General features: G+C 50.9%; 1 protein-coding gene across 1 annotated transcript in view; it reads right to left on the bottom strand.

Moving 5' to 3' along the window:
* Positions 1-21,131, bottom strand: part of ft (cadherin-related tumor suppressor fat) — a 512,494-nt gene that overhangs the window by 200,721 nt on the left and 290,642 nt on the right. The window contains exon 2 of the mRNA XM_070102663.1: positions 700-1,008. Within this exon, the coding sequence (XP_069958764.1) occupies positions 700-1,008 (309 nt within the window). The remainder of the gene's footprint in view (positions 1-699; positions 1,009-21,131) is intronic.

The following is a 21,131-nucleotide window of genomic DNA, read 5'->3' as shown; positions in this document are numbered from 1 at the left end:
TTGATTGATGTGGCCACAGGTATCTGGGAATCACTTCTCAAGTATATATCCCGGAAACACTATACAAAATATGACTGATTTACCGGAGGCCTGGTCATGGGCCGGGTCGAGGGGGCGTTGATCCCTGGAATACCCTCCAGGTATACTCCAGGTAGGTAGTTCCTAACTTCTAGTAACTCCAACTGGTACAGGAGTGTCAGAAATAAGAGATATCTGTTACACAAGTGACTTGTTCATCTACCATGGCTTCCACTGTGTAGATAGTAGAAACGTGTAGAATACATGTCAATAAAGTGAATGGAACATTTCACACTTCCGAAACGTCGTCTTAACTGTGTTTTCCCGGAAAGTGTAGGTTACCTAGATTATTATTGTGTATACATAAATTCTTCGTAGAACCAACAGGGTGATACAACACTTGGTGTCATTATTAAGTATCTTTATTGAGGGAGACACTCGGTGGCGAAACGTTTCAACAGTCAAGATACCCCAGTGTTGGACAAGTGCCTAATTCATTATTATTATTATTATAATGTTGGGGAAACGCTATACCAATAGTGGTCATACAGTTCATGGGTAACGGTAACATAGCTTGGTATATACACGTCTCCCTTGTCGTAGTAACTACGACGTAGTTCATTGGATCACCTGGGGATTGTCGTGTCAATACAAATGTACATAAGCAGGTGTTTGACTGACCTCGAAGTAGATGGTGGTGTCTGTGTGTTGCTGACCGTCGTCAGCCCTGACAGTGAGCTGATACTCGCTCTTGGTTTCCCGGTCGAGGGTGTCCTGCAGGCTGAGGTGTCCTGTAGCGGCATCCAGAGTAAACTTGTTGTCGTCACCGCCCACCAGGGAGTAGGTGATGGTGCCCAGGGTGTCAGGGTCGGTGGCCCTCAGGGTAGCTATCCACCGCCCGGCTAACATGTCTTCGGATACAGTGAAGCGCAGAGGCGACTCCCCGAAGGATGGCGGAGAGTCGTTCTTGTCCAGCACAGACACCCGCACCTGCAACACACGAGGGCATTAGAACCACTTTCTGCCTTCAACACATACATTCTACACACCTGTAACACATATTTTATATACCATCAATACCTGTGAAACTGTTATTTTGGATGACAATACATAGATAGTCACGCAAAGTAGGTGAGCGGTGGTCAGATCTCATTAAATCCTATTCCACATGAACAGTGCTCACAATAATAATAATAATTAATAATAATAATAATAATAATAATAATAATAATAATAATAATAATAAAGCACTTGCAACGTAAAAAAATACTTTATACTTCCCCAGCCAATGACCGAGGAAATATAATGAATAATGTATTAATGTTGGTAGAATTATCGATATGTTAGGTAAAAGGACACAAGAACGACTAATGTGACATTTTATTGTGGCAACGTTTCGCTCTCCAGGAGCTTCGTCAAGCCGTAACGGCTTGATGTCGACACATTGTGAGAGGAAGAAATTAATTCTAACATATTCAGTAATAACGACGAACCAGGGTAGTATATAACAGTGATATTTACATCTTGGTGGTGTACACGAGCCATCAAGGCACCTCGGGGGTCAACGCTCCCTCGGCTCGGTCCCAGACCAGGCCTCCTGGAGAATAAAGGCCTGATCAACCACGCTATCCAACGTACGGATCACAGCCCGGCGGATCAGAGGCCTCGAAAAAGCTTGTTTAACTCAACATACAGTGCTCGCCCAACACTGGTTTTCGTTGGTGACACCGACAGACACACCAAAAGCGGTGTTTTATCATCCATTGTGAATAACTCGAAAGTGTGTATGTAACCACAGGAGTGCCCCAAGGCGGTAACCTTGGCCCTCTGCTATTCTTTTGCCTGTTACCAATGACGAGAGTTCTTTTACTCTCGTAGTCGGCTTGAAGCTAGACTTCCATCTCATCAATTAAGCTAATATTGACAGCAGCAACGCAGGCCTACATAACCATCACATCCTGACTGACTCGACACTATTACTACCGAAAATGTCTGTCTCCTTTTCAGCAATAGTGCAGCCACTGAAGACACACAGTAAAACTACAAGCCACGAACAACCAGAATTTCCAGCGAGTCAGAGAAAAATATTATGTTCCACGAAGACAAATTTCTGCTCCTCGGAATGTAACACTGGAGAAGAATACATCATTTAAACCATATTATACAACAGAATAAAAGTGTATGAGACCTGGGAGTCATCATGTCGGAAGAGCTTAAGTTTAAAGAAGACAAGAGAGGTATCACTACTTAAAACAAAACAAGACAGACTGGTAAATAAACATTTTCCCTAACAACAGATGCAAGAGACAATGATATTTTTTTTTAAAGGCGGCTGTACCTCACACTGTACTGTTGAGGAATGAGACGTTTGTGCAACATTTAGGAATCTTTAGTGAGGAAACGTTTCGCCAGTCAGTGGCTTCCTCAGTCCTACACAGAGAAGAACAGTAAAAGATGAGGAGGGAAATGAGGTAATCAGTCCCTCATCCTGGAGTCGATATGTTCAGACCATCAGTCTCGAAATTGGAGTGAATACATCGACTCCAGACTGAGGGACTGATTACCTCATTCTCCTCCTCATCTTTCACCGTTCTTCTCTGTAATGGACTAAAGAAGCCACTGGGTGGCGAAACATTCAATAAAGATTCCCATATGTTACACAACTATCTCATTCTTTAACTTATCGGTTTTGTAAACCAGTCCATCACACACCTTTACCTTTGATATACCTTTCAAGAGTTTCGAGAGTTTCACTACTCTCGGAGTAGTGTACCAGTACAGTACCAGTACGTTTTGGAGACATGTAGACTATCGCTGGAACATTCGCTGGCCGTAGTTCATCGGGGCAAATAGCCAGGTTCCCGGGAAGACTTCAAGTACCTCAATCTTGTCTACTCCCCGGAGCAAACACCAGACAACTATAATTTACACTCGGCAAATACCAGACGAACTGAATGAAAACCTGGACCGTGAGATGACCCGTACGGGAACAAGAGGGTCAGCAGACACTGCAAAAGAACAACCACTGGAAAGCAGAGTACACTGTGAGATAACAATACGAACACCAAGGGTACAATTCCTTTACACGCGAACCTTGCAAACATAACAGGAAGTTACCACAGGAGTCGAAGCTGTCTTTAAAAGAAGACTTTGAGAGCTTTCTGCAAAATATTAACGGGTAACCAGAGCCCTCTTAATAATTCCCAATTAGCCAGGCCTCTTAATAATTCCAAATTAGTCAGCCCTCTTAATAATTCCCAATTAGCCAGCCCTCTTACTAATGACCAATTTAGCCAGCCCTCTTACTAATGACCAATTTAGCCAGACCTCTTAGTAATGACCAATTTAGCCAGACCTCTTAGTAATGACCAATTTAGCCAGACCTCTTAGTAATGACCAATTTAGCCAATCCTCTTAGTAATGACCAATTAGCCAACCCTTTTGGTAATTCTCAATTAACCAGCCCTCTTATAGTAATTCCCAGTGATAATAAAAGGAAGGCTGAGGAAAACTTATCAGTGGCCGGTCAGCCGGGCTGTAGTTTGTACGAAGGATTGCGTTGGATTGCGTTGGATTGCGTGGTTGATCAGACTGATCCACCACGAGGCCTGGTCAAGGACTGGGCCCCGGGGACGACAACCCTCCGGAACGACCTCCGGGAAGACCACCTAATCAGCCTACTCACCTATCTACAGGGAGCGTGTTTCGGGGTCAACGCCCCCGCGGTCCGGTCCATTACCAGGTCTCGCGGTGTACTTGTCGCACACAGCTCATCTTTCACAAAAAATATTTATAAATTAATGGGTTTAAAATATTTCTCTTTCTCAAAATACAGTAAAAACAAAATGTACACAAACACACAAACACACACGTACACAAACACGAGCAGACACGATCTACAAGCACACGCAGACACGATCTACAAGCACGAGCAGACACGATCTACAAGCACGAGCAGACACGATCTAAAAGCACGAGCAGACATGATCTACAAGGACGAGCAGACACCATCTACAAGCACAAGCAGACACGATCTACAAGCACGCGCAGACACGATCTACAAGCACGCGCAGACACGATCTACAAGCACGCGCAGACACGATCTACAAGCACGAGCAGACACGATCTACAAGCACGCGCAGACACGATCTACAAGCACGCGCAGACACGATCTACAAGCACGAGCAGACACGATCTACAAGCACGCGCAGACACGATCTACAAGCACGCGCAGACACGATCTACAAGCACGAGCAGACACGATCTACAAGCACACGCAGACACGATCTACAAGCACACGCAGACACGATCTACAAGCACGAGCAGACACGATCTACAAGCACGCGCAGACACGATCTACAAGCACGAGCAGACACGATCTACAAGCACACGCAGACACGATCTACAAGCACACGCAGACACGATCTACAAGCACACGCAGACACGATCTACAAGCACACACAGACACGATCTACAAGCACGAGCAGACACGATCTACAAGCACACGCAGACACGATCTACAAGCACGAGCAGACACGATCTACAAGCACGAGCAGACACGATCTACAAGCACGCGCAGACACGATCTACAAGCACGAGCAGACACGATCTACAAGCACACGCAGACACGATCTACAAGCACACGCAGACACGATCTACAAGCACGAGCAGACACGATCTACAAGCACGCGCAGACACGATCTACAAGCACGAGCAGACACGATCTACAAGCACACGCAGACACGATCTACAAGCACACGCAGACACGATCTACAAGCACACGCAGACACGATCTACAAGCACACGCAGACACGATCTACAAGCACGAGCAGACACGATCTACAAGCACACGCAGACACGATCTACAAGCACGAGCAGACACGATCTACAAGCACACGCAGACACGATCTACAAGCACGCGCAGACACGATCTACAAGCACACGCAGACACGATCTACAAGCACGAGCAGACACGATCTACAAGCACGAGCAGACACGATCTACAAGCACGCGCAGACACGATCTACAAGCACGAGCAGACACTATCTACAAGCACACGCAGACACGATCTACAAGCACACGCAGACACGATCTACAAGCACGAGCAGACACGATCTACAAGCACGCGCAGACACGATCTACAAGCACGAGCAGACACGATCTACAAGCACACGCAGACACGATCTACAAGCACACGCAGACACGATCTACAAGCACACGCAGACACGATCTACAAGCACGAGCAGACACGATCTACAAGCACGCGCAGACACGATCTACAAGCACGAGCAGACACGATCTACAAGCACACGCAGACACGATCTACAAGCACGAGCAGACACGATCTACAAGCACGCGCAGACACGATCTACAAGCACGAGCAGACACGATCTAAAAGCACGAGCAGACATGATCTACAAGCACGAGCAGACACGATCTACAAGCACACGCAGACACGATCTACAAGCACGAGCAGACACGATCTAAAAGCACGAGCAGACATGATCTACAAGGACGAGCAGACACCATCTACAAGCACAAGCAGACACGATCTACAAGCACGAGCAGACACGATCCACAAGCACACGCAGACACGATCTACAAGCACGAGCAGACACGATCTACAAGCACGAGCAGACACTATCTACAAGCACGAGCAGACACGATCTACAAGCACGAGCAGACACGATCTACAAGCACGAGCAGACACGATCTACAAGCACGAGCAGACACGATCTGCAAGCACGAGCAGACACGATCTACAAGCACGAGCAGACACGATCTACAAGCACGAGCAGACACGATCTGCAAGCACGAGCAGACACGATCTACAAGCACGAGCAGACACGATCTACAAGCACGAGCAGACACGATCTACAAGCACCAGCAGACACGATCTACAAGCACGAGCAGACACGATCTACAAGCACGAGCAGACACGATCTACAAGCACGAGCAGACACGATCTACAAGCACGAGCAGACACGATCTACAAGCACGAGCAGACACGATCTACAAGCACGAGCAGACACGATCTACAAGCACGCGCAGACACGATCTACAAGCACGCGCAGACACAATCTACAAGCACGAGCAGACACGATTTGCAAGCACGAGCAGACACGATCTACAAGCACGAGCAGACACGATCTACAAGCACGAGCAGACACGATCTACAAGCACGAGCAGACACAATCTACAAGCACGAGCAGACACGATCTACAAGCACGAGCAGACACGATCTACAAGCACGAGCAGACACGATCTACAAGCACGAGCAGACACGATCTACAAGGACGCGCAGACACGATCTACAAGCACGCGCAGACACGATCTACAAGCACGCGCAGACACGATCTACAAGCACGCGCAGACACGATCTACAAGCACGAGCAGACACGATCTACAAGCACGAGCAGACACGATCTACAAGCACGAGCAGACACGATCTACAAGCACGAGCAGACACGATCTACATTAGCATTCTTGGAAACCTAAGAACCGGATCAGCCTGATGTCTGTCATCTTAGAAGTGGAGCAGTAATGTACCCGGTGGCAGCACCTCCTTCAAGACCTGGATGCACCAGGCTGTTACTGCTAGCGGCCCGCACGTTCACCACCGCCCCCTCCACATCCACTTGTCAGAGTATACTGCTGGATCACTACTGCTGTGACCTGAAACCTGTCACCTGCTTCGAGAGTTTTTCGCCGCTCTTGCAGCAGTAGTGATCCAGCAATAGTGATCTAGCAGTAGTGATCCAGCAGTGGTGATCCAGCAGTAGTGACCCAGCAGTAGTGATCAAGCAGTGGTGATCCAGCAGTAGTGATCCAGCAGTAGTGATCGAGCAGCGGTGATCCAGCAGTAGTGATTCAGCAGTAGTGATCGAGCAGTGGTGATCCAGCAGTAGTGATCCAGCAGTAGTGATCCAGCAATAGTGATCGAGCAGTGGTGATCCAGCAGTAGTGATCCAGCAGTAGTGATCGAGCAGTGGTGATCGAGCAGTAGAGTTCCAGCAGTAGTGATCCAGCAATAGTGATCGAGCAATGGTGATCCAGCAGTAGTGATCCAGCAGTAGTGATCGAGCAGTGGTGATCCAGCAGTAGTGATCCAGCAGTAGTGATCAAGCAGTAGTGATCGAGCAGTGGTGATCCAGCAGTAGTAATCTAGCAGTAGTGATCCAGCAGTGGTGATCCAGCAGTAGTGATCCAGCAGTGGTGATCCAGCAGTAGTGATCCAGCAGTAGTGATCCAGCAGTAGTGATCGAGCAGTGGTGATCCAGCAGTAGTGATCCAACAGTAGTGATCGAGCAGTGGTGATCCAGCAGTAGTGATCCAGCAGTAGTGATCCAGCAATAGTGATCCAGCAGTAGTGATCCAGCAGTGGTGATCCAGCAGTAGTGATCCAGCAGTAGCGATCCAGCAGTAGTGATCCAGCAGTAGTGATCCAGCAATAGTCATCCAGCAGTAGTAATCCAGCAGTGGTGATCCACCAATAGTGATCCAGCAGTAGTGATCCAGCAGTAGTGATCCAGCAGTAGTGATCGAGCAGTGGTGATCCAGCAGTAACGATCCAGCAGTAGTGATCCAGCAATAGTAATCTAGCAGTAGTGATCCAGCAATAGTGATCTAGCAGTAGTGATCCAGCAGTGGTGGTCCAGCAGTAGTGATCCAGCAGTAGTGATCCAGCAGTAGTGATCCAGCAGTGGTGATCCAGCAGTATCGATCCAGCAGTATCGATCCAGCAGTAGTGATCCAGCAGTAGTGATCCAGCAGTGGTGATCCAGCAGTAGTGATCCAGCAGTGGTGATCCAGCAGTAATGATCCAGCAGTAGTGATCCAGAATTAACGATCCAGCAGTAATGATCCAGCAGTAGTGATCCAGCAGTAATGATGCAGCAGTAGTGATCCAGCAGTAGAAATCCAACAGTAGTGATCCAGCAGAAGTGATCCAGCAGTAATGATCGAGCAGTAGTGATCCAGCAGTAGTAATCCATCAGTAGTGATCCAGCAGAAGTGATCCAGCAGTAATGATCCAGCAGTAGTAATCCAACAGTAGTGATCCAGCAGTGATCCAGCAGTAGTGATCTAGCAGTAGTGATCCAGCAGTAGTGATCCAGCAGTAGTGATCCAGCAGTAGTAATCCAACAGTAGTGATCCAGCAGTGATCCAGCAGTAGTGATCAAGTAGTAGTGATCCAGCAATAGTGATCTAGCAGAAGTGATCCAGCAGCAGTGATCCAGCAGTAGTGATCCAGCAGTAGTGATCCAGCAGTAGTAATCCAACAGTAGTGATCCAGCAGTGATCCAGCAGTAGTGATCAAGTAGTAGTGATCCAGCAGTAGTGATCTAGCAGAAGTGATCCAGCAGTAGTCATCCAGCAGTAGTGATTCAGCAGTAGTGATCCAGCAGTAGTGATCCAGCAGGAGTGATCTAGCAGTAGTGATCCAGCAGTAGTGATCCAGCAGCTGTGATCTAGCAGTAGTGATCTAGCAGTAGTGATCCAGCAGCTGTGATCTAGCAGTAGTGATCCAGCAATAGTGATCCAGCAGTAGTGATCTAGCAGTAGTGATCCAGCAGTAGTGATCCAGCAGTAGTGATCTAGCAGTAGTGATCTAGCAGAAGTGATCCAGCAGTAGTCATCCAGCAGTAGTGATTCAGCAGTAGTGATCCAGCAATAGTGATCCAGCAGGAGTGATCTAGCAGTAGTGATCCAGCAGTAGTGATCCAGCAGCTGTGATCTAGCAGTAGTGATCCAGCAGTAGTGATCCAGCACAAGTGATCCAGCAGTAGTGATCTAGCAGAAGTGTTCCAGCAGTAGTGATCCAGCAGTAGTGATCCAGCAGAAGTGATCCAGCAGTAATGATCCAGCAGCAGTGATCCAGCAGTAGTGATCCAGCAGAAGTGATCCAGCAGTAATGATCCAGCAGCAGTGAGACAGCAGTAGTGATCCAGCAGTAGTGATCCAGCAGCAGTGATCTAGCAGTAGTGATCCAGCAGCAGTGATCTAGCAGAAGTGATCCAGCAGTAGTGATCCAGCAGTAGTGATCCAGCAGTAGTGATCCAGCAGTAGTGATCTAGCAGAAGTGTTCCAGCAGTAGTGATCCAGCAGTAATGATGCAGCAGTAATGATCCAGCAGCAGTGATCCAGCAGTAATGATCCAGCAGAAGTGATCCAGCAGTAGTGATCCAGCAGTAATGATCCAGCAGCAGTGATCCAGCAGTAATGATCCAGCAGAAGTGATCCAGCAGTAGTGATCCATAAGTAATGATCCAGAAGTGTTTCTGATATATGCTGGTACAAGGGTGAACAGTCGAGGTCCACTGACTTTAATATAATGGTGATGTCACCTCATACTAAATACTGATACATGGTGCCCATGGTGTTCTCATGGTACCCATGGTGTTCTCATGGTGCCCATGGTGTTATCATGGTACCCATGGTGTTCTCATGGTGCCCATGGTGTTCTCATGGTGCCCATGGTGTTCTCATGGTACCCATGGTGTTCTCATGGTGCCCATGGTGTTCTCATGGTGCCCATGGTGTTATCATGGTGCCCATGGTGTTATCATGGTGCCCATGGTGTTATCATGGTGCCCATGGTGTTCTCATGGTGCCCATGGTGTTCTCATGGTGCCCATGGTGTTATCATGGTGCCCATGGTGTTCTCATGGTGCCCATGGTGTTCTCATGGTGCCCATGGTGTTATCATGGTGCCCATGGTGTTCTCATGGTGCCCATGGTGTTATCATGGTGCCCATGGTGTCATCATGGTGCCCATGGTGTTATCATGGTGCCCATGGTGTTATCATGGTGCCCATGGTGTTCTCATGGTGCCCATGGTGTTATCATGGTACCCATGGTGTTATCATGGTGCCCATGGTGTTCTCATGGTGCCCATGGTGTTATGGTGCCCATGGTGTTCTCATGGTGCCCATGGTGTTATCATGGTGCCCATGGTGTTCTCATGGTGCCCATGGTGTTCTCATGGTACCCATGGTGTTCTCATGGTGCCCATGGTGTTATCATGGTGCCCATGGTGTTATCATGGTGCCCATGGTGTTATCATGGTGCCCATGGTGTTATCATGGTGCCCATGGTGTTCTCATGGTACCCATGGTGTTATCATGGTGCCCATGGTGTTATCATGGTGCCCATGGTGTTATCATGGTGCCCATGGTGTTATCATGGTGCCCATGGTGTTATCATGGTGCCCATGGTGTTATCATGGTGCCCATGGTGTTATCATGGTGCCCATGGTGTTATCATGGTGCCCATGGTGTTCTCATGGTACCCATGGTGTTATCATGGTGCCCATGGTGTTATCATGGTGCCCATGGTGTTATCATGGTGCCCATGGTGTTCTCATGGTACCCATGGTGTTATCATGGTGCCCATGGTGTTATCATGGTGCCCATGGTGTTATCATGGTGCCCATGGTGTTATCATGGTGCCCATGGTGTTATCATGGTGCCCATGGTGTTCTCATGGTGCCCATGGTGTTCTCATGGTGCCCATGGTGTTCTCATGATACCCATGGTGTTCTCATGGTGCCCATGGTGTTATCATGGTGCCCATGGTGTTATCATGGTGCCCATGGTGTTATCATGGTGCCCATGGTGTTCTCATGGTACCCATGGTGTTATCATGGTGCCCATGGTGTTATCATGGTGCCCATGGTGTTATCATGGTGCCCATGGTGTTATCATGGTGCCCATGGTGTTATCATGGTGCCCATGGTGTTATCATGGTGCCCATGGTGTTATCATGGTGCCCATGGTGTTCTCATGGTACCCATGGTGTTATCATGGTGCCCATGGTGTTATCATGGTGCCCATGGAGTTATCATGGTGCCCATGGTGTTCTCATGGTACCCATGGTGTTATCATGGTGCCCATGGTGTTATCATGGTGCCCATGGTGTTATCATGGTGCCCATGGTGTTCTCATGGTACCCATGGTGTTATCATGGTGCCCATGGTGTTCTCATGGTACCCATGGTGTTCTCATGGTGCCCATGGTGTTATCATGCTGCCCATGGTGTTATCATGGTGCCCATGGTGTTATCATGGTGCCCATGGTGTTATCATGGTGCCCATGGTGTTATCATGGTGCCCATGGTGTTATCATGGTGCCCATGGTGTTATCATGGTGCCCATGGTGTTATCATGGTGCCCATGGTGTTCTCATGGTACCCATGGTGTTCTCATGGTACCCATGGTGTTATCATGGTACCCATGGTGTTATCATGGTGCCCATGGTGTTCTCATGGTGCCCATGGTGTTCTCATGGTGCCCATGGTGTTATCATGGTGCCCATGGTGTTATCATGGTGTCCATGGTGTTATCATGGTGCCCATGGTGTTCTCATGGTGCCCATGGTGTTCTCATGGTGCCCATGGTGTTATCATGGTGCCCATGGTGTTATCATGGTGCCCATGGTGTTATCATGGTGCCCATGGTGTTCTCGTGGTGCCCATGGTGTTCTCATGGTGCCCATGGTGTTATCATGGTGCCCATGGTGTTATCATGGTGCCCATGGTGTTATCATGGTGCCCATGGTGTTATCATGGTGCCCATGGTGTTCCCATGGTGCCCATGGTGTTATCATGGTGCCCATGGTGTTCTCATGGTGCCCATGGTGTTATCATGGTGCCCATGGTGTTCTCATGGTGCCCATGGTGTTCTCATGGTGCCCATGGTGTTCTCATGGTACCCATATTGTTCTCATGGTGCCCATGGTGTTCTCATGGTGCCCATGGTGTTCTCATGGTGCCCATGGTGTTCTCATGGTGCCCATGGTGTTCTCATGGTGCCCATGGTGTTCTCATGGTGCCCATGGTGTTCTCATGGTGCCCATGGTGTTCTCATGGTGCCCATGGTGTTCTCATGGTGCCCATGGTGTTCTCATGGTACCCATGGTGTTCTCATGGTGCCCATGGTGTTCTCATGGTGCCCATGGTGTTCTCATGGTGCCCATGGTGTTCTCATGGTGCCCATGGTGTTCTCATGGTGCCCATGGTGTTATCATGGTGCCCATGGTGTTATCATGGTGCCCATGGTGTTATCATGGTGCCCATGGTGTTCTCATGGTGCCCATGGTGTTATCATGGTGCCCATGGTGTTATCATGGTACCCATGGTGTTCTCATGGTACCCATGGTGTTCTCATGGTGCCCATGGTGTTCTCATGGTACCCATGGTGTTATCATGGTACCCATGGTGTTATCATGGTACCCATGGTGTTATCATGGTACCCATGGTGTTCTCATGGTGCCCATGGTGTTATCATGGTACCCATGGTGTTATCATGGTGCCCATGGTGTTATCATGGTACCCATGGTGTTATCATGGTGCCCATGGTGTTATCATGGTACCCATGGTGTTCTCATGGTGCCCATGGTGTTATCATGGTGCCCATGGTGTTATCATGGTACCCATGGTGTTATCATGGTGCCCATGGTGTTATCATGGTACCCATGGTGTTATCATGGTACCTATGGTGTTCTCATGGTACCCATGGTGTTATCATGGTACCCATGGTGTTATCATGGTACCCATGGTGTTATCATGGTACCCATGGTGTTCTCATGGTACCCATGGTGTTATCATGGTACCCATGGTGTTATCATGGTACCCATGGTGTTATCATGGTTCCCATGGTGTTATCATGGTACCCATGGTGTTATCATGGTACCCATGGTGTTCTCATGGTACCCATGGTGTTATCATGGTACCCATGGTGTTATCATGGTACCCATGGTGTTCTCATGGTACCCATGGTGTTCTCATGGTGCCCATGGTGTTATCATGGTACCCATGGTGTTCTCATGGTACCCATGGTGTTCTCATGGTGCCCATGGTGTTATCATGGTACCCATGGTGTTCTCATGGTGCCCATGGTGTTATCATGGTACCCATGGTGTTATCATGGTGCCCATGGTGTTATCATGGTGCCCATGGTGTTCTCATGGTGCCCATGGTGTTATCATGGTACCCATGGTGTTATCATGGTGCCCATGGTGTTATCATGGTGCCCATGGTGTTCTCATGGTGCCCATGGTGTTATCATGGTACCCATGGTGTTATCATGGTGCCCATGGTGTTATCATGGTGCCCATGGTGTTCTCATGGTGCCCATGGTGTTATCATGGTACCCATGGTGTTATCATGGTACCTATGGTGTTCTCATGGTACCCATGGTGTTATCATGGTACCCATGGTGTTCTCATGGTACCCATGGTGTTCTCATGGTGCCCACGGTGTTCTCATGGTGCCCATGGTGTCCTCATGGTACCCATGGTGTTCTCATGGTGCCCATGGTGTTATAATGGTACCCATGGTGTTCTCATGGTGCCCATGGTGTTCTCATGGTGCCCATGGTGTTCTCATGGTGCCCATGGTGTTCTCATGGTGCCCATGGTGTTCTCATGGTACCCATGGTGTTCTCATGGTGCCCATGGTGTGATCATGGTGTCCATGGTGTTCTCATGGTGCCCATGGTGCAGCACTCATGTCACTAGGTTTGGCCAACGGATCTTCCTCCCCAGGTGAACCACCCACGGCACCACGTGTGACCTCCCCCATCACCCATGGTATGGGTTGCTGGGAGGGGGTCACAGCCGCTAATAAGATAAAACACTACTGCCAACCCGTAAGTCAAGATCTGCCTCGCCACACTCTCTCGCTACCTCGCCACACGCACTCTCCCTCGCCACACACACTCTCCCTCACTGTCTCGCCACACACACTCTCCCTCACTGCCTCGCCACACACACTCTCCCTCACTGCCTCGCCACACACTCTCCCTCCCTGCCTCGCCACACACTCTCCCTCACTGCCTCGCCACACACACTCTCCCTCACTGCCTCGAAACACACTCTGCCTCACTGCCTCGCCACACACACTCCCTCGCTGCCTCGCCACACACACTCTCCCTCGCTGTCTCGCCACACACACTCTCCCTCACTGCCTCGCCACACACACACTTCTTCGCTGCCTCACCACACACTCTCCCTCGCTGCCTCGCCACAAACACTCTCCCTCACTGCCTCGCCACACACACTCTCCTTCGCTGCCTCGCCACAAACACTCTCCCTCACTGCCTCGCCACACACTCTCCCTCGCTGCCTCGCCACAAACACTCTCCCTCACTGCCTCGCCACACACACTCTCCCTCACTGCCTCGCCACACACACTCTCCCTCACTGCCTCGCCACACACTCTCCTTCGCTGCCTCGCCACACACACTCTCCCTCACTGCCTCGCCACACACTCTCCTTCGCTGCCTCGCCACACACACTCTCCCTCGCTGCCTCGCCACACACACTCTCCCTCGCTGCCTCGCCACACACACTCTCCCTCACTGCCTCGCCACACACTCTCCCTCGCTGCCTCGCCACACACTCTCCCTCGCTGCCTCGCCACACACACACTCTCCCTCGCTGCCTCGCCACACACTCCTTCGCTGCCTCGCCACAAACACTCTCCCTCACTGCCTCGCCACACACTCTCCCTCGCTGCCTCGCCACACACACTCTCCCTCGCTGCCTCGCCACACACTCCTTCGCTGCCTCGCCACACACACTCTCCCTCACTGCCTCGCCACACACACTCTCCCTCGCTGCCTCGCCACACACACTCTCCCTCGCTGCCTCGCCACACACTCCTTCGCTGCCTCGCCACAAACACTCTCCCTCACTGCCTCGCCACACATATTCTCCCTCACTGCCTCGCCACACACACTCTCCCTCACTGCCTCGCCACTCACATTCTCCCTCACTGCCTCGCCACACACATTCTCCCTCACTGCCTCGCCACACACACTCTCCCTCACTGCCTCGCCACACACATTCTCCCTCACTGCCTCGCCACACACATTCTCCCTCACTGCCTCGCCACACACATTCTCCCTCACTGCCTCGCCACACACATTCTCCCTCACTGCCTCGCCACACACACTCTCCCTCACTGCCTCGCCACACACACTCTCCCTCACTGCCTCGCCACACACACTCTCCCTCACTGCCTCGCCACACACATTCTCCCTCACTGCCTCGCCACACACATTCTCCCTCACTGCCTCGCCACACACACTCTCCTTCGCTGCCTCGCCACACACACTCTCCCTCACTGCCTCGCCACACACATTCTCCCTCACTGCCTCGCCACACACATTCTCCCTCACTGCCTCGCCACAAACACTCTCCGTCACTGCCTCGCCACACACTCCTTCGCTGCCTCGCCCCAAACACTCTCCCTCACTGCCTCGCCACACACATTCTCCCTCACTGCCTCGCCACACACTCTCCTTCGCTGCCTCGCCACACTCTCCCTCACTGCCTCGCCACACACATTCTCCCTCACTGCCTCGCCACACACACTCTCCCTCACTGCCTCGCCACACACACACTCCCTCACTGCCTCGTCACACACACACTCTCCCTCACTGCCTCGCCACACACACTCTCCCTCACTGCCTCGTCACACACACACTCTCCCTCACTGCCTCGCCACACACACTCTCCCTCACTGCCTCGCCACACACACACTCCCTCACTGCCTCGTCACACACACACTCTCCCTCACTGCCTCGCCACACACACTCTCCCTCACTGCCTCGCCACACACACACTCCCTCACTGCCTCGTCACACACACACTCTCCCTCACTGCCTCGCCACACACACTCTCCCTCACTGCCTCGCCACACACACTCTCCCTCACTGCCTCGCCACACACACACTCCCTCACTGCCTCGCCACACACACTCTCCCTCACTGCCTCGCCACACACACACTCCCTCACTGCCTCGCCACACACACTCTCCCTCACTGCCTCGCCACACACACTCTCCCTCACTGCCTCGCCACACACACACTCCCTCACTGCCTCGCCACACACACTCTCCCTCACTGCCTCGCCACACACACTCTCCCTCACTGCCTCGCCACACACACTCTCCCTCACTGCCTCGCCACACACACACTCCCTCACTGCCTCGCTACACACACTCTCCCTCACTGCCTCGCCACACACACTCTCCCTCACTGCCTCGCCACACACACACTCTAACAGCCACACTAACCATCTGTTGTTTGCTGTTTCCTAGTCCTTACATCACTTAAATTTGTAACAGAGACATAGCTATGGGTAGTGTCCAGAGTTCTTGTTCCCTGACAACCTGATCATCCAGGCTGTTAGGGTGTACCTGGTATACCACAGCACAGAGTTCTGAACGAGGTGATCAAGCAACGGTATCCCTTAGTCACGTGACCCGTCTGTCACTAGTGTTACTGTGTACTTGTGTAGTATATTAGATACTCCCAGCTATCTATAAAGTAGCTGGGATTATTTAAGTATAGTACATAAGTAAATAGTAACACTACTGACACGTCTGGTTACCAGTTGATTACTTGTTATCTGGTTCTGGGGATTATCGTCCCCAGGGCCCGGTCTCAGACCAGGCCTTCTGGTGCATCAGGTCCCGAACAACCTGGCTGTTAATGCAGGTGACATACAGTCCAACATAATGGTCACAGTCCGGTTGGTCAGGAACTGATTTGAGGAACCTGTCTATGCCCTCTCGAAGACAGCCAGAGGCTTGTTCGTGATTCCCCTTATTCACGGACGGAGGCCGTTGAACAGTCTTCTGACACTCTTCTCCAGCGAGTATATATATACATATATGACTTTCAAGTGTTCCCAGTAATTTACATACTTCACTGGCTCTATGTGAGCTGTAAATGATCATTGTATCTGCTCTAGCTCTAATATGATCATTGTATCTGCTCTAGCTCTAATATATCTCCAGTGTTGTTGCTAGCAAAAACACTCTGAACGTATTTATTTGGATTTCATCCTCTTTTCTGCAACAATGCAAGCTCCTGATGATGTGCTCATTGCAATACGAAAGGCCTAAAGCTATCTTTCAACTCCCCCCGTAGTTGCTTTACGTAATCATATATATAATTAAGTACTCGTCAACCAGGTATTGAATCATATGATATGCGTGTGTGTGTGTGTGTGTGTGTGTGTGTGTGTGTGTGTGTGTGTGTGTGTGTGTGTGTGTGTGTGTGTGTGTGTGTGTGTGTGTGTGTGCCATCTGGCAGGTGGTGAAGGCAGAGATCAATGAGCAATAACAGGGACCAGCGTTACTTCCAACACAAACATACCAATGAAATTACCATTGAAATGCCGTGAAGACGACGTCCCTACAGAGCCCCGGGAAGACTTCTGGGGGGCGAAACTGTGCCCCCAGAGTCTGAGGGACTTGTGGGTGAAAGTGTGTCCCCAGAGTCTGGGGGAGTTGTGGGAGAAACTGTGTCCCCCAGAGTCTGAGGGAGTTGTGTGCGAAACTGTGGCCCAAGAGTCTGAGGGACTTGTGGGTGAAACTGTGTCCCCAGAGTCTGAGGGAGTTGTGGGAGAAACTGTGTCCCCAGAGTCTGAGGGAGTTGTGGGAGAAACTGTGTCCCCAGAGTCTGAGGGAGTTGTGGGAGAAACTGTGCCCCCAGAGTCTGAGGGAGTTGTGGGAGAAACTGTGCCCCCAGAGTCTGAGGGACTTGTGGGTGAAACTGTGCCCCCAGAGTCTGAGGGACTTGTGGGTGAAACTGTGCCCCCAGAGTCTGAGGGACTTGTGGGTGAAACTGTGCCCCCAGAGTCTGAGGGACTTGTGGGTGAAACTGTGCCCCCAGAGTCTGAGGGACTTGTGGGCGAAACTGTGCCCCCAGAGTCTGAGGGACTTGTGGGCGAAACTGTGCCCCCAGAGTCTGAGGGACTTGTGGGCGAAACTGTTCCTCCATTCATCTTGGACTTGGCAAGAACGTTTTACCATACCTATGTGAGTCGAGATTTTTTCTCCATTTTGTTAATAGAGTCAGCGGCCAGAAACTAGCTCTAGGTTAAGTGTGACCTTAGATGTGCTCTATAAGCAACAATTCCACAAATAACAGAGTTAGTGGCAAGAAAACAAGGATCACACTGAGTTGTGTCATACAGACGTATCCAGTGTAGAGTAACAATGGTAAACAGAGTGAAGTCGGAGGTTACCACAGTGGAAAGCTCTGTTCCTGAAGGCAGAGTACTCGCCCCTCTTCTGTTTCTCATTCTTAAATCCAACACTGACGAGGATATAGATCATAGTACAGTAACATCTTTGCTAATGGCACCAGAATAAAGAGTCATCCATCGAAGACACAGCCAATTTTCTGGGGGATATAAATGAAGTCTTCCAGGGAACCTCAGACAATAATGTGATGGTTAATGGAGACAGTTTTCAGTTGTTCCGCTATGGAAGAATGGAGGGAATAAGGACTGTAAGGAACTACAGGACAAAAATCGTTCAACAGAGCCAATGTTGTATGTGCGAGACTGAAAAGTATTGATGTCGGACGACCTTACATTCAAGGATAACAACAGTGTTGCTATTGCTAGTGGAAGGAATTATGAATATTAAAATGGTATAAAATACCGACAGGTTGTTAGGTAAGACACACATACAACAGTTAGGTATCTTTATTCCGAAACGTTTCGCCTACACAGTAGGTTTCTTCAGTCGAGTACAGAAGAGTTTAGCAGAAGCAGTAGAGATGTGAAGACGATGTAGTCAGTCCATCACCTAAGTGTTGCACGTGTCATATCAAACAAAATCTGGTAATGACCTGTGTCGTACTGAGCAAGAGTGGAGATAGTCTTATATGTTAGCCACGATATTACAGCAACGTGGCCGGGACACCGACCCGACTTGTCAGTCTTGCGCCGCGAGTGACACCGTCCCGACTTGTCAGTCTTGTGCCGCGAGTGACACCGACCCGACTTGTCAGTCTTGCGCCGCGAGTGACACCGTCCCGACTTGTCAGTCTTGCGCCGCGAGTGACACCGTCCCGACTTGTCAGTCTTGCGCCGCGAGTGACACCGACCCGACTTGTCAGTCTTGTGCCGCGAGTGACACCGACCCGACTTGTCAGTCTTGCGCCGCGAGTGACACCGTCCCGACTTGTCAGTCTTGTGCCGCGAGTGACACCGACCCGACTTGTCAGTCTTGCGCCGCGAGTGACACCGTCCCGACTTGTCAGTCTTGTGCCGCGAGTGACACCGACCCGACTTGTCAGTCTTGCGCCGCGAGTGACACCGTCCCGACTTGTCAGTCTTGCGCCGCGAGTGACACCGACCCGACTTGTCAGTCTTGTGCCGCGAGTGACACCGACCCGACTTGTCAGTCTTGCGCCGCGAGTGACACCGACCCGACTTGTCAGTCTTGCGCCGCGAGTGACACCGACCCGACTTGTCAGTCTTGTGCCGCGAGTGACACCGACCCGACTTGTCAGTCTTGTGCCGCGAGTGACACCGACCCGACTTGTCAGTCTTGCGCCGCGAGTGACACCGACCCGACTTGTCAGTCTTGTGCCGCGAGTGACACCGACCCGACTTGTCAGCCTTGTGCCGCGAGTGACACCGACCCGACTTGTCAGTCTTGTGCCGCGAGTGACACCGACCCGACTTGTCAGTCTTGCGCCGCGAGTGACACCGACCCGACTTGTCAGTCTTGCGCCGCGAGTGACACCGACCCGACTTGTCAGTCTTGTGCCGCGAGTGACACCGACCCGACTTGTCAGTCTTGCGCCGCGAGTGACACCGACCCGACTTGTCAGTCTTGCGCCGCGAGTGACACCGACCCGACTTGTCAGTCTTGTGCCGCGAGTGACACCGACCCGACTTGTCAGTCTTGTGCCGCGAGTGACACCGACCCGACTTGTCAGTCTTGCGCCGCGAGTGACACCGACCCGATTTGTCAGTCTTGTGCCGCGAGTGACACCGACCCGACTTGTCAGTCTTGTGCCGCGAGTGACACCGACCCGACTTGTCAGTCTTGCGCCGCGAGTGACACCGACCCGACTTGTCAGTCTTACGCCGCGAGTGACACCGACCCGACTTGTCAGTGTTGCGCCGCGAGTGACACCGACCCGACTTGTCAGTGTTGCGCCGCGAGTGACACCGACCCGACTTGTCAGGCTGTGGAGAACAGAAGGAGTTTGAGGTAATCTGTCCCTCAGCCTGGAGTCCATCAATCTTCTCAGGATTGATAGACTGATTACCTCAAACTCCTGATCTTCACCATTCTTCTTTGTATTGGACTGATGAAGTCACTGTGGGGCGAAACGTTTCCTCAATAAAAATTCCCAAGTGTAGCACATGTGTCTAATTTATCAACTTGTCGGTTCTGTGAACCATTTATCTGCACACCTGGAAGGAATGGTCCCAAATCTGCACACAGAAATCACTCCTTACGAAAGTAAAAGACTGGGCAGGCGATGCAAAATACCCCCACTGAAAAGTAGGGCCGCCATTGGTACACTAAGAGAAAACACCATAAGTGTCCGGAGCCCAAGACTGTTCAACAGCCTCCCACCATGCATAAGGGGAATTACCAAGAGGCTCCTGGCTGCCTTCAAGAGGGAGCTGGACAGATACTTTAAAGTTGGTACCGGATCAGCTGGGCTGTGGTTCGTACGTTGGACTACATGTAGCCAGCAGTAACAGCCTGGTTGATCAGGCCCTGATCCACCGGGGGGCCTGGTCGTGGACCGGGCCGTGGGGGCGCTGATCCCCGGAATACCCTCCAGGTAGATCTGTTGGACCACAGGGTGGACCGAAACATACTAGGCCCGGGGGTCCCCCCCCTCCTCCTCCCAGCCGGGCCTTCAGCGGAACTTTCTTATCGAGCGACTCACGAGATCGTAATGATACGAATGGAAACAAACCACGGTACGGGTGGGATCGAACTCGCGGCAAGCGAATCGTAAAACTCCAGGCCACAGCGTAGGCCACTGGGCCAGCTGGCCCGTACAGTGGTTGCTGTTTTTTTCTTGAGTACCTGATAACGGCTCGCTGGCCCACCAGGATCATTACCTGGTGGAGGTAATGATCCAGCTTCCCCAGGATCATTACCTGGTGGAGGTAATGATCCAGCTTCCCCAGGATCATTATCTGGTGGAGGTAATGATCCAGCTTCCCCAGGATCATTACCTGGTGGAGATAATGATCCAACTTCCCCAGGATCATTATCTGGTGGAGGTAATGATCCAGTTTCCCCAGGATCATTACCTGGTGGAGGTAATGATC

The sequence above is a fragment of the Cherax quadricarinatus genome, chromosome 5 (assembly GCF_038502225.1).
Source record: "Cherax quadricarinatus isolate ZL_2023a chromosome 5, ASM3850222v1, whole genome shotgun sequence".
Lineage (NCBI taxonomy): Eukaryota > Metazoa > Arthropoda > Malacostraca > Decapoda > Parastacidae > Cherax > Cherax quadricarinatus.
This window is presented reverse-complemented; position numbering and strand designations above follow the sequence as displayed.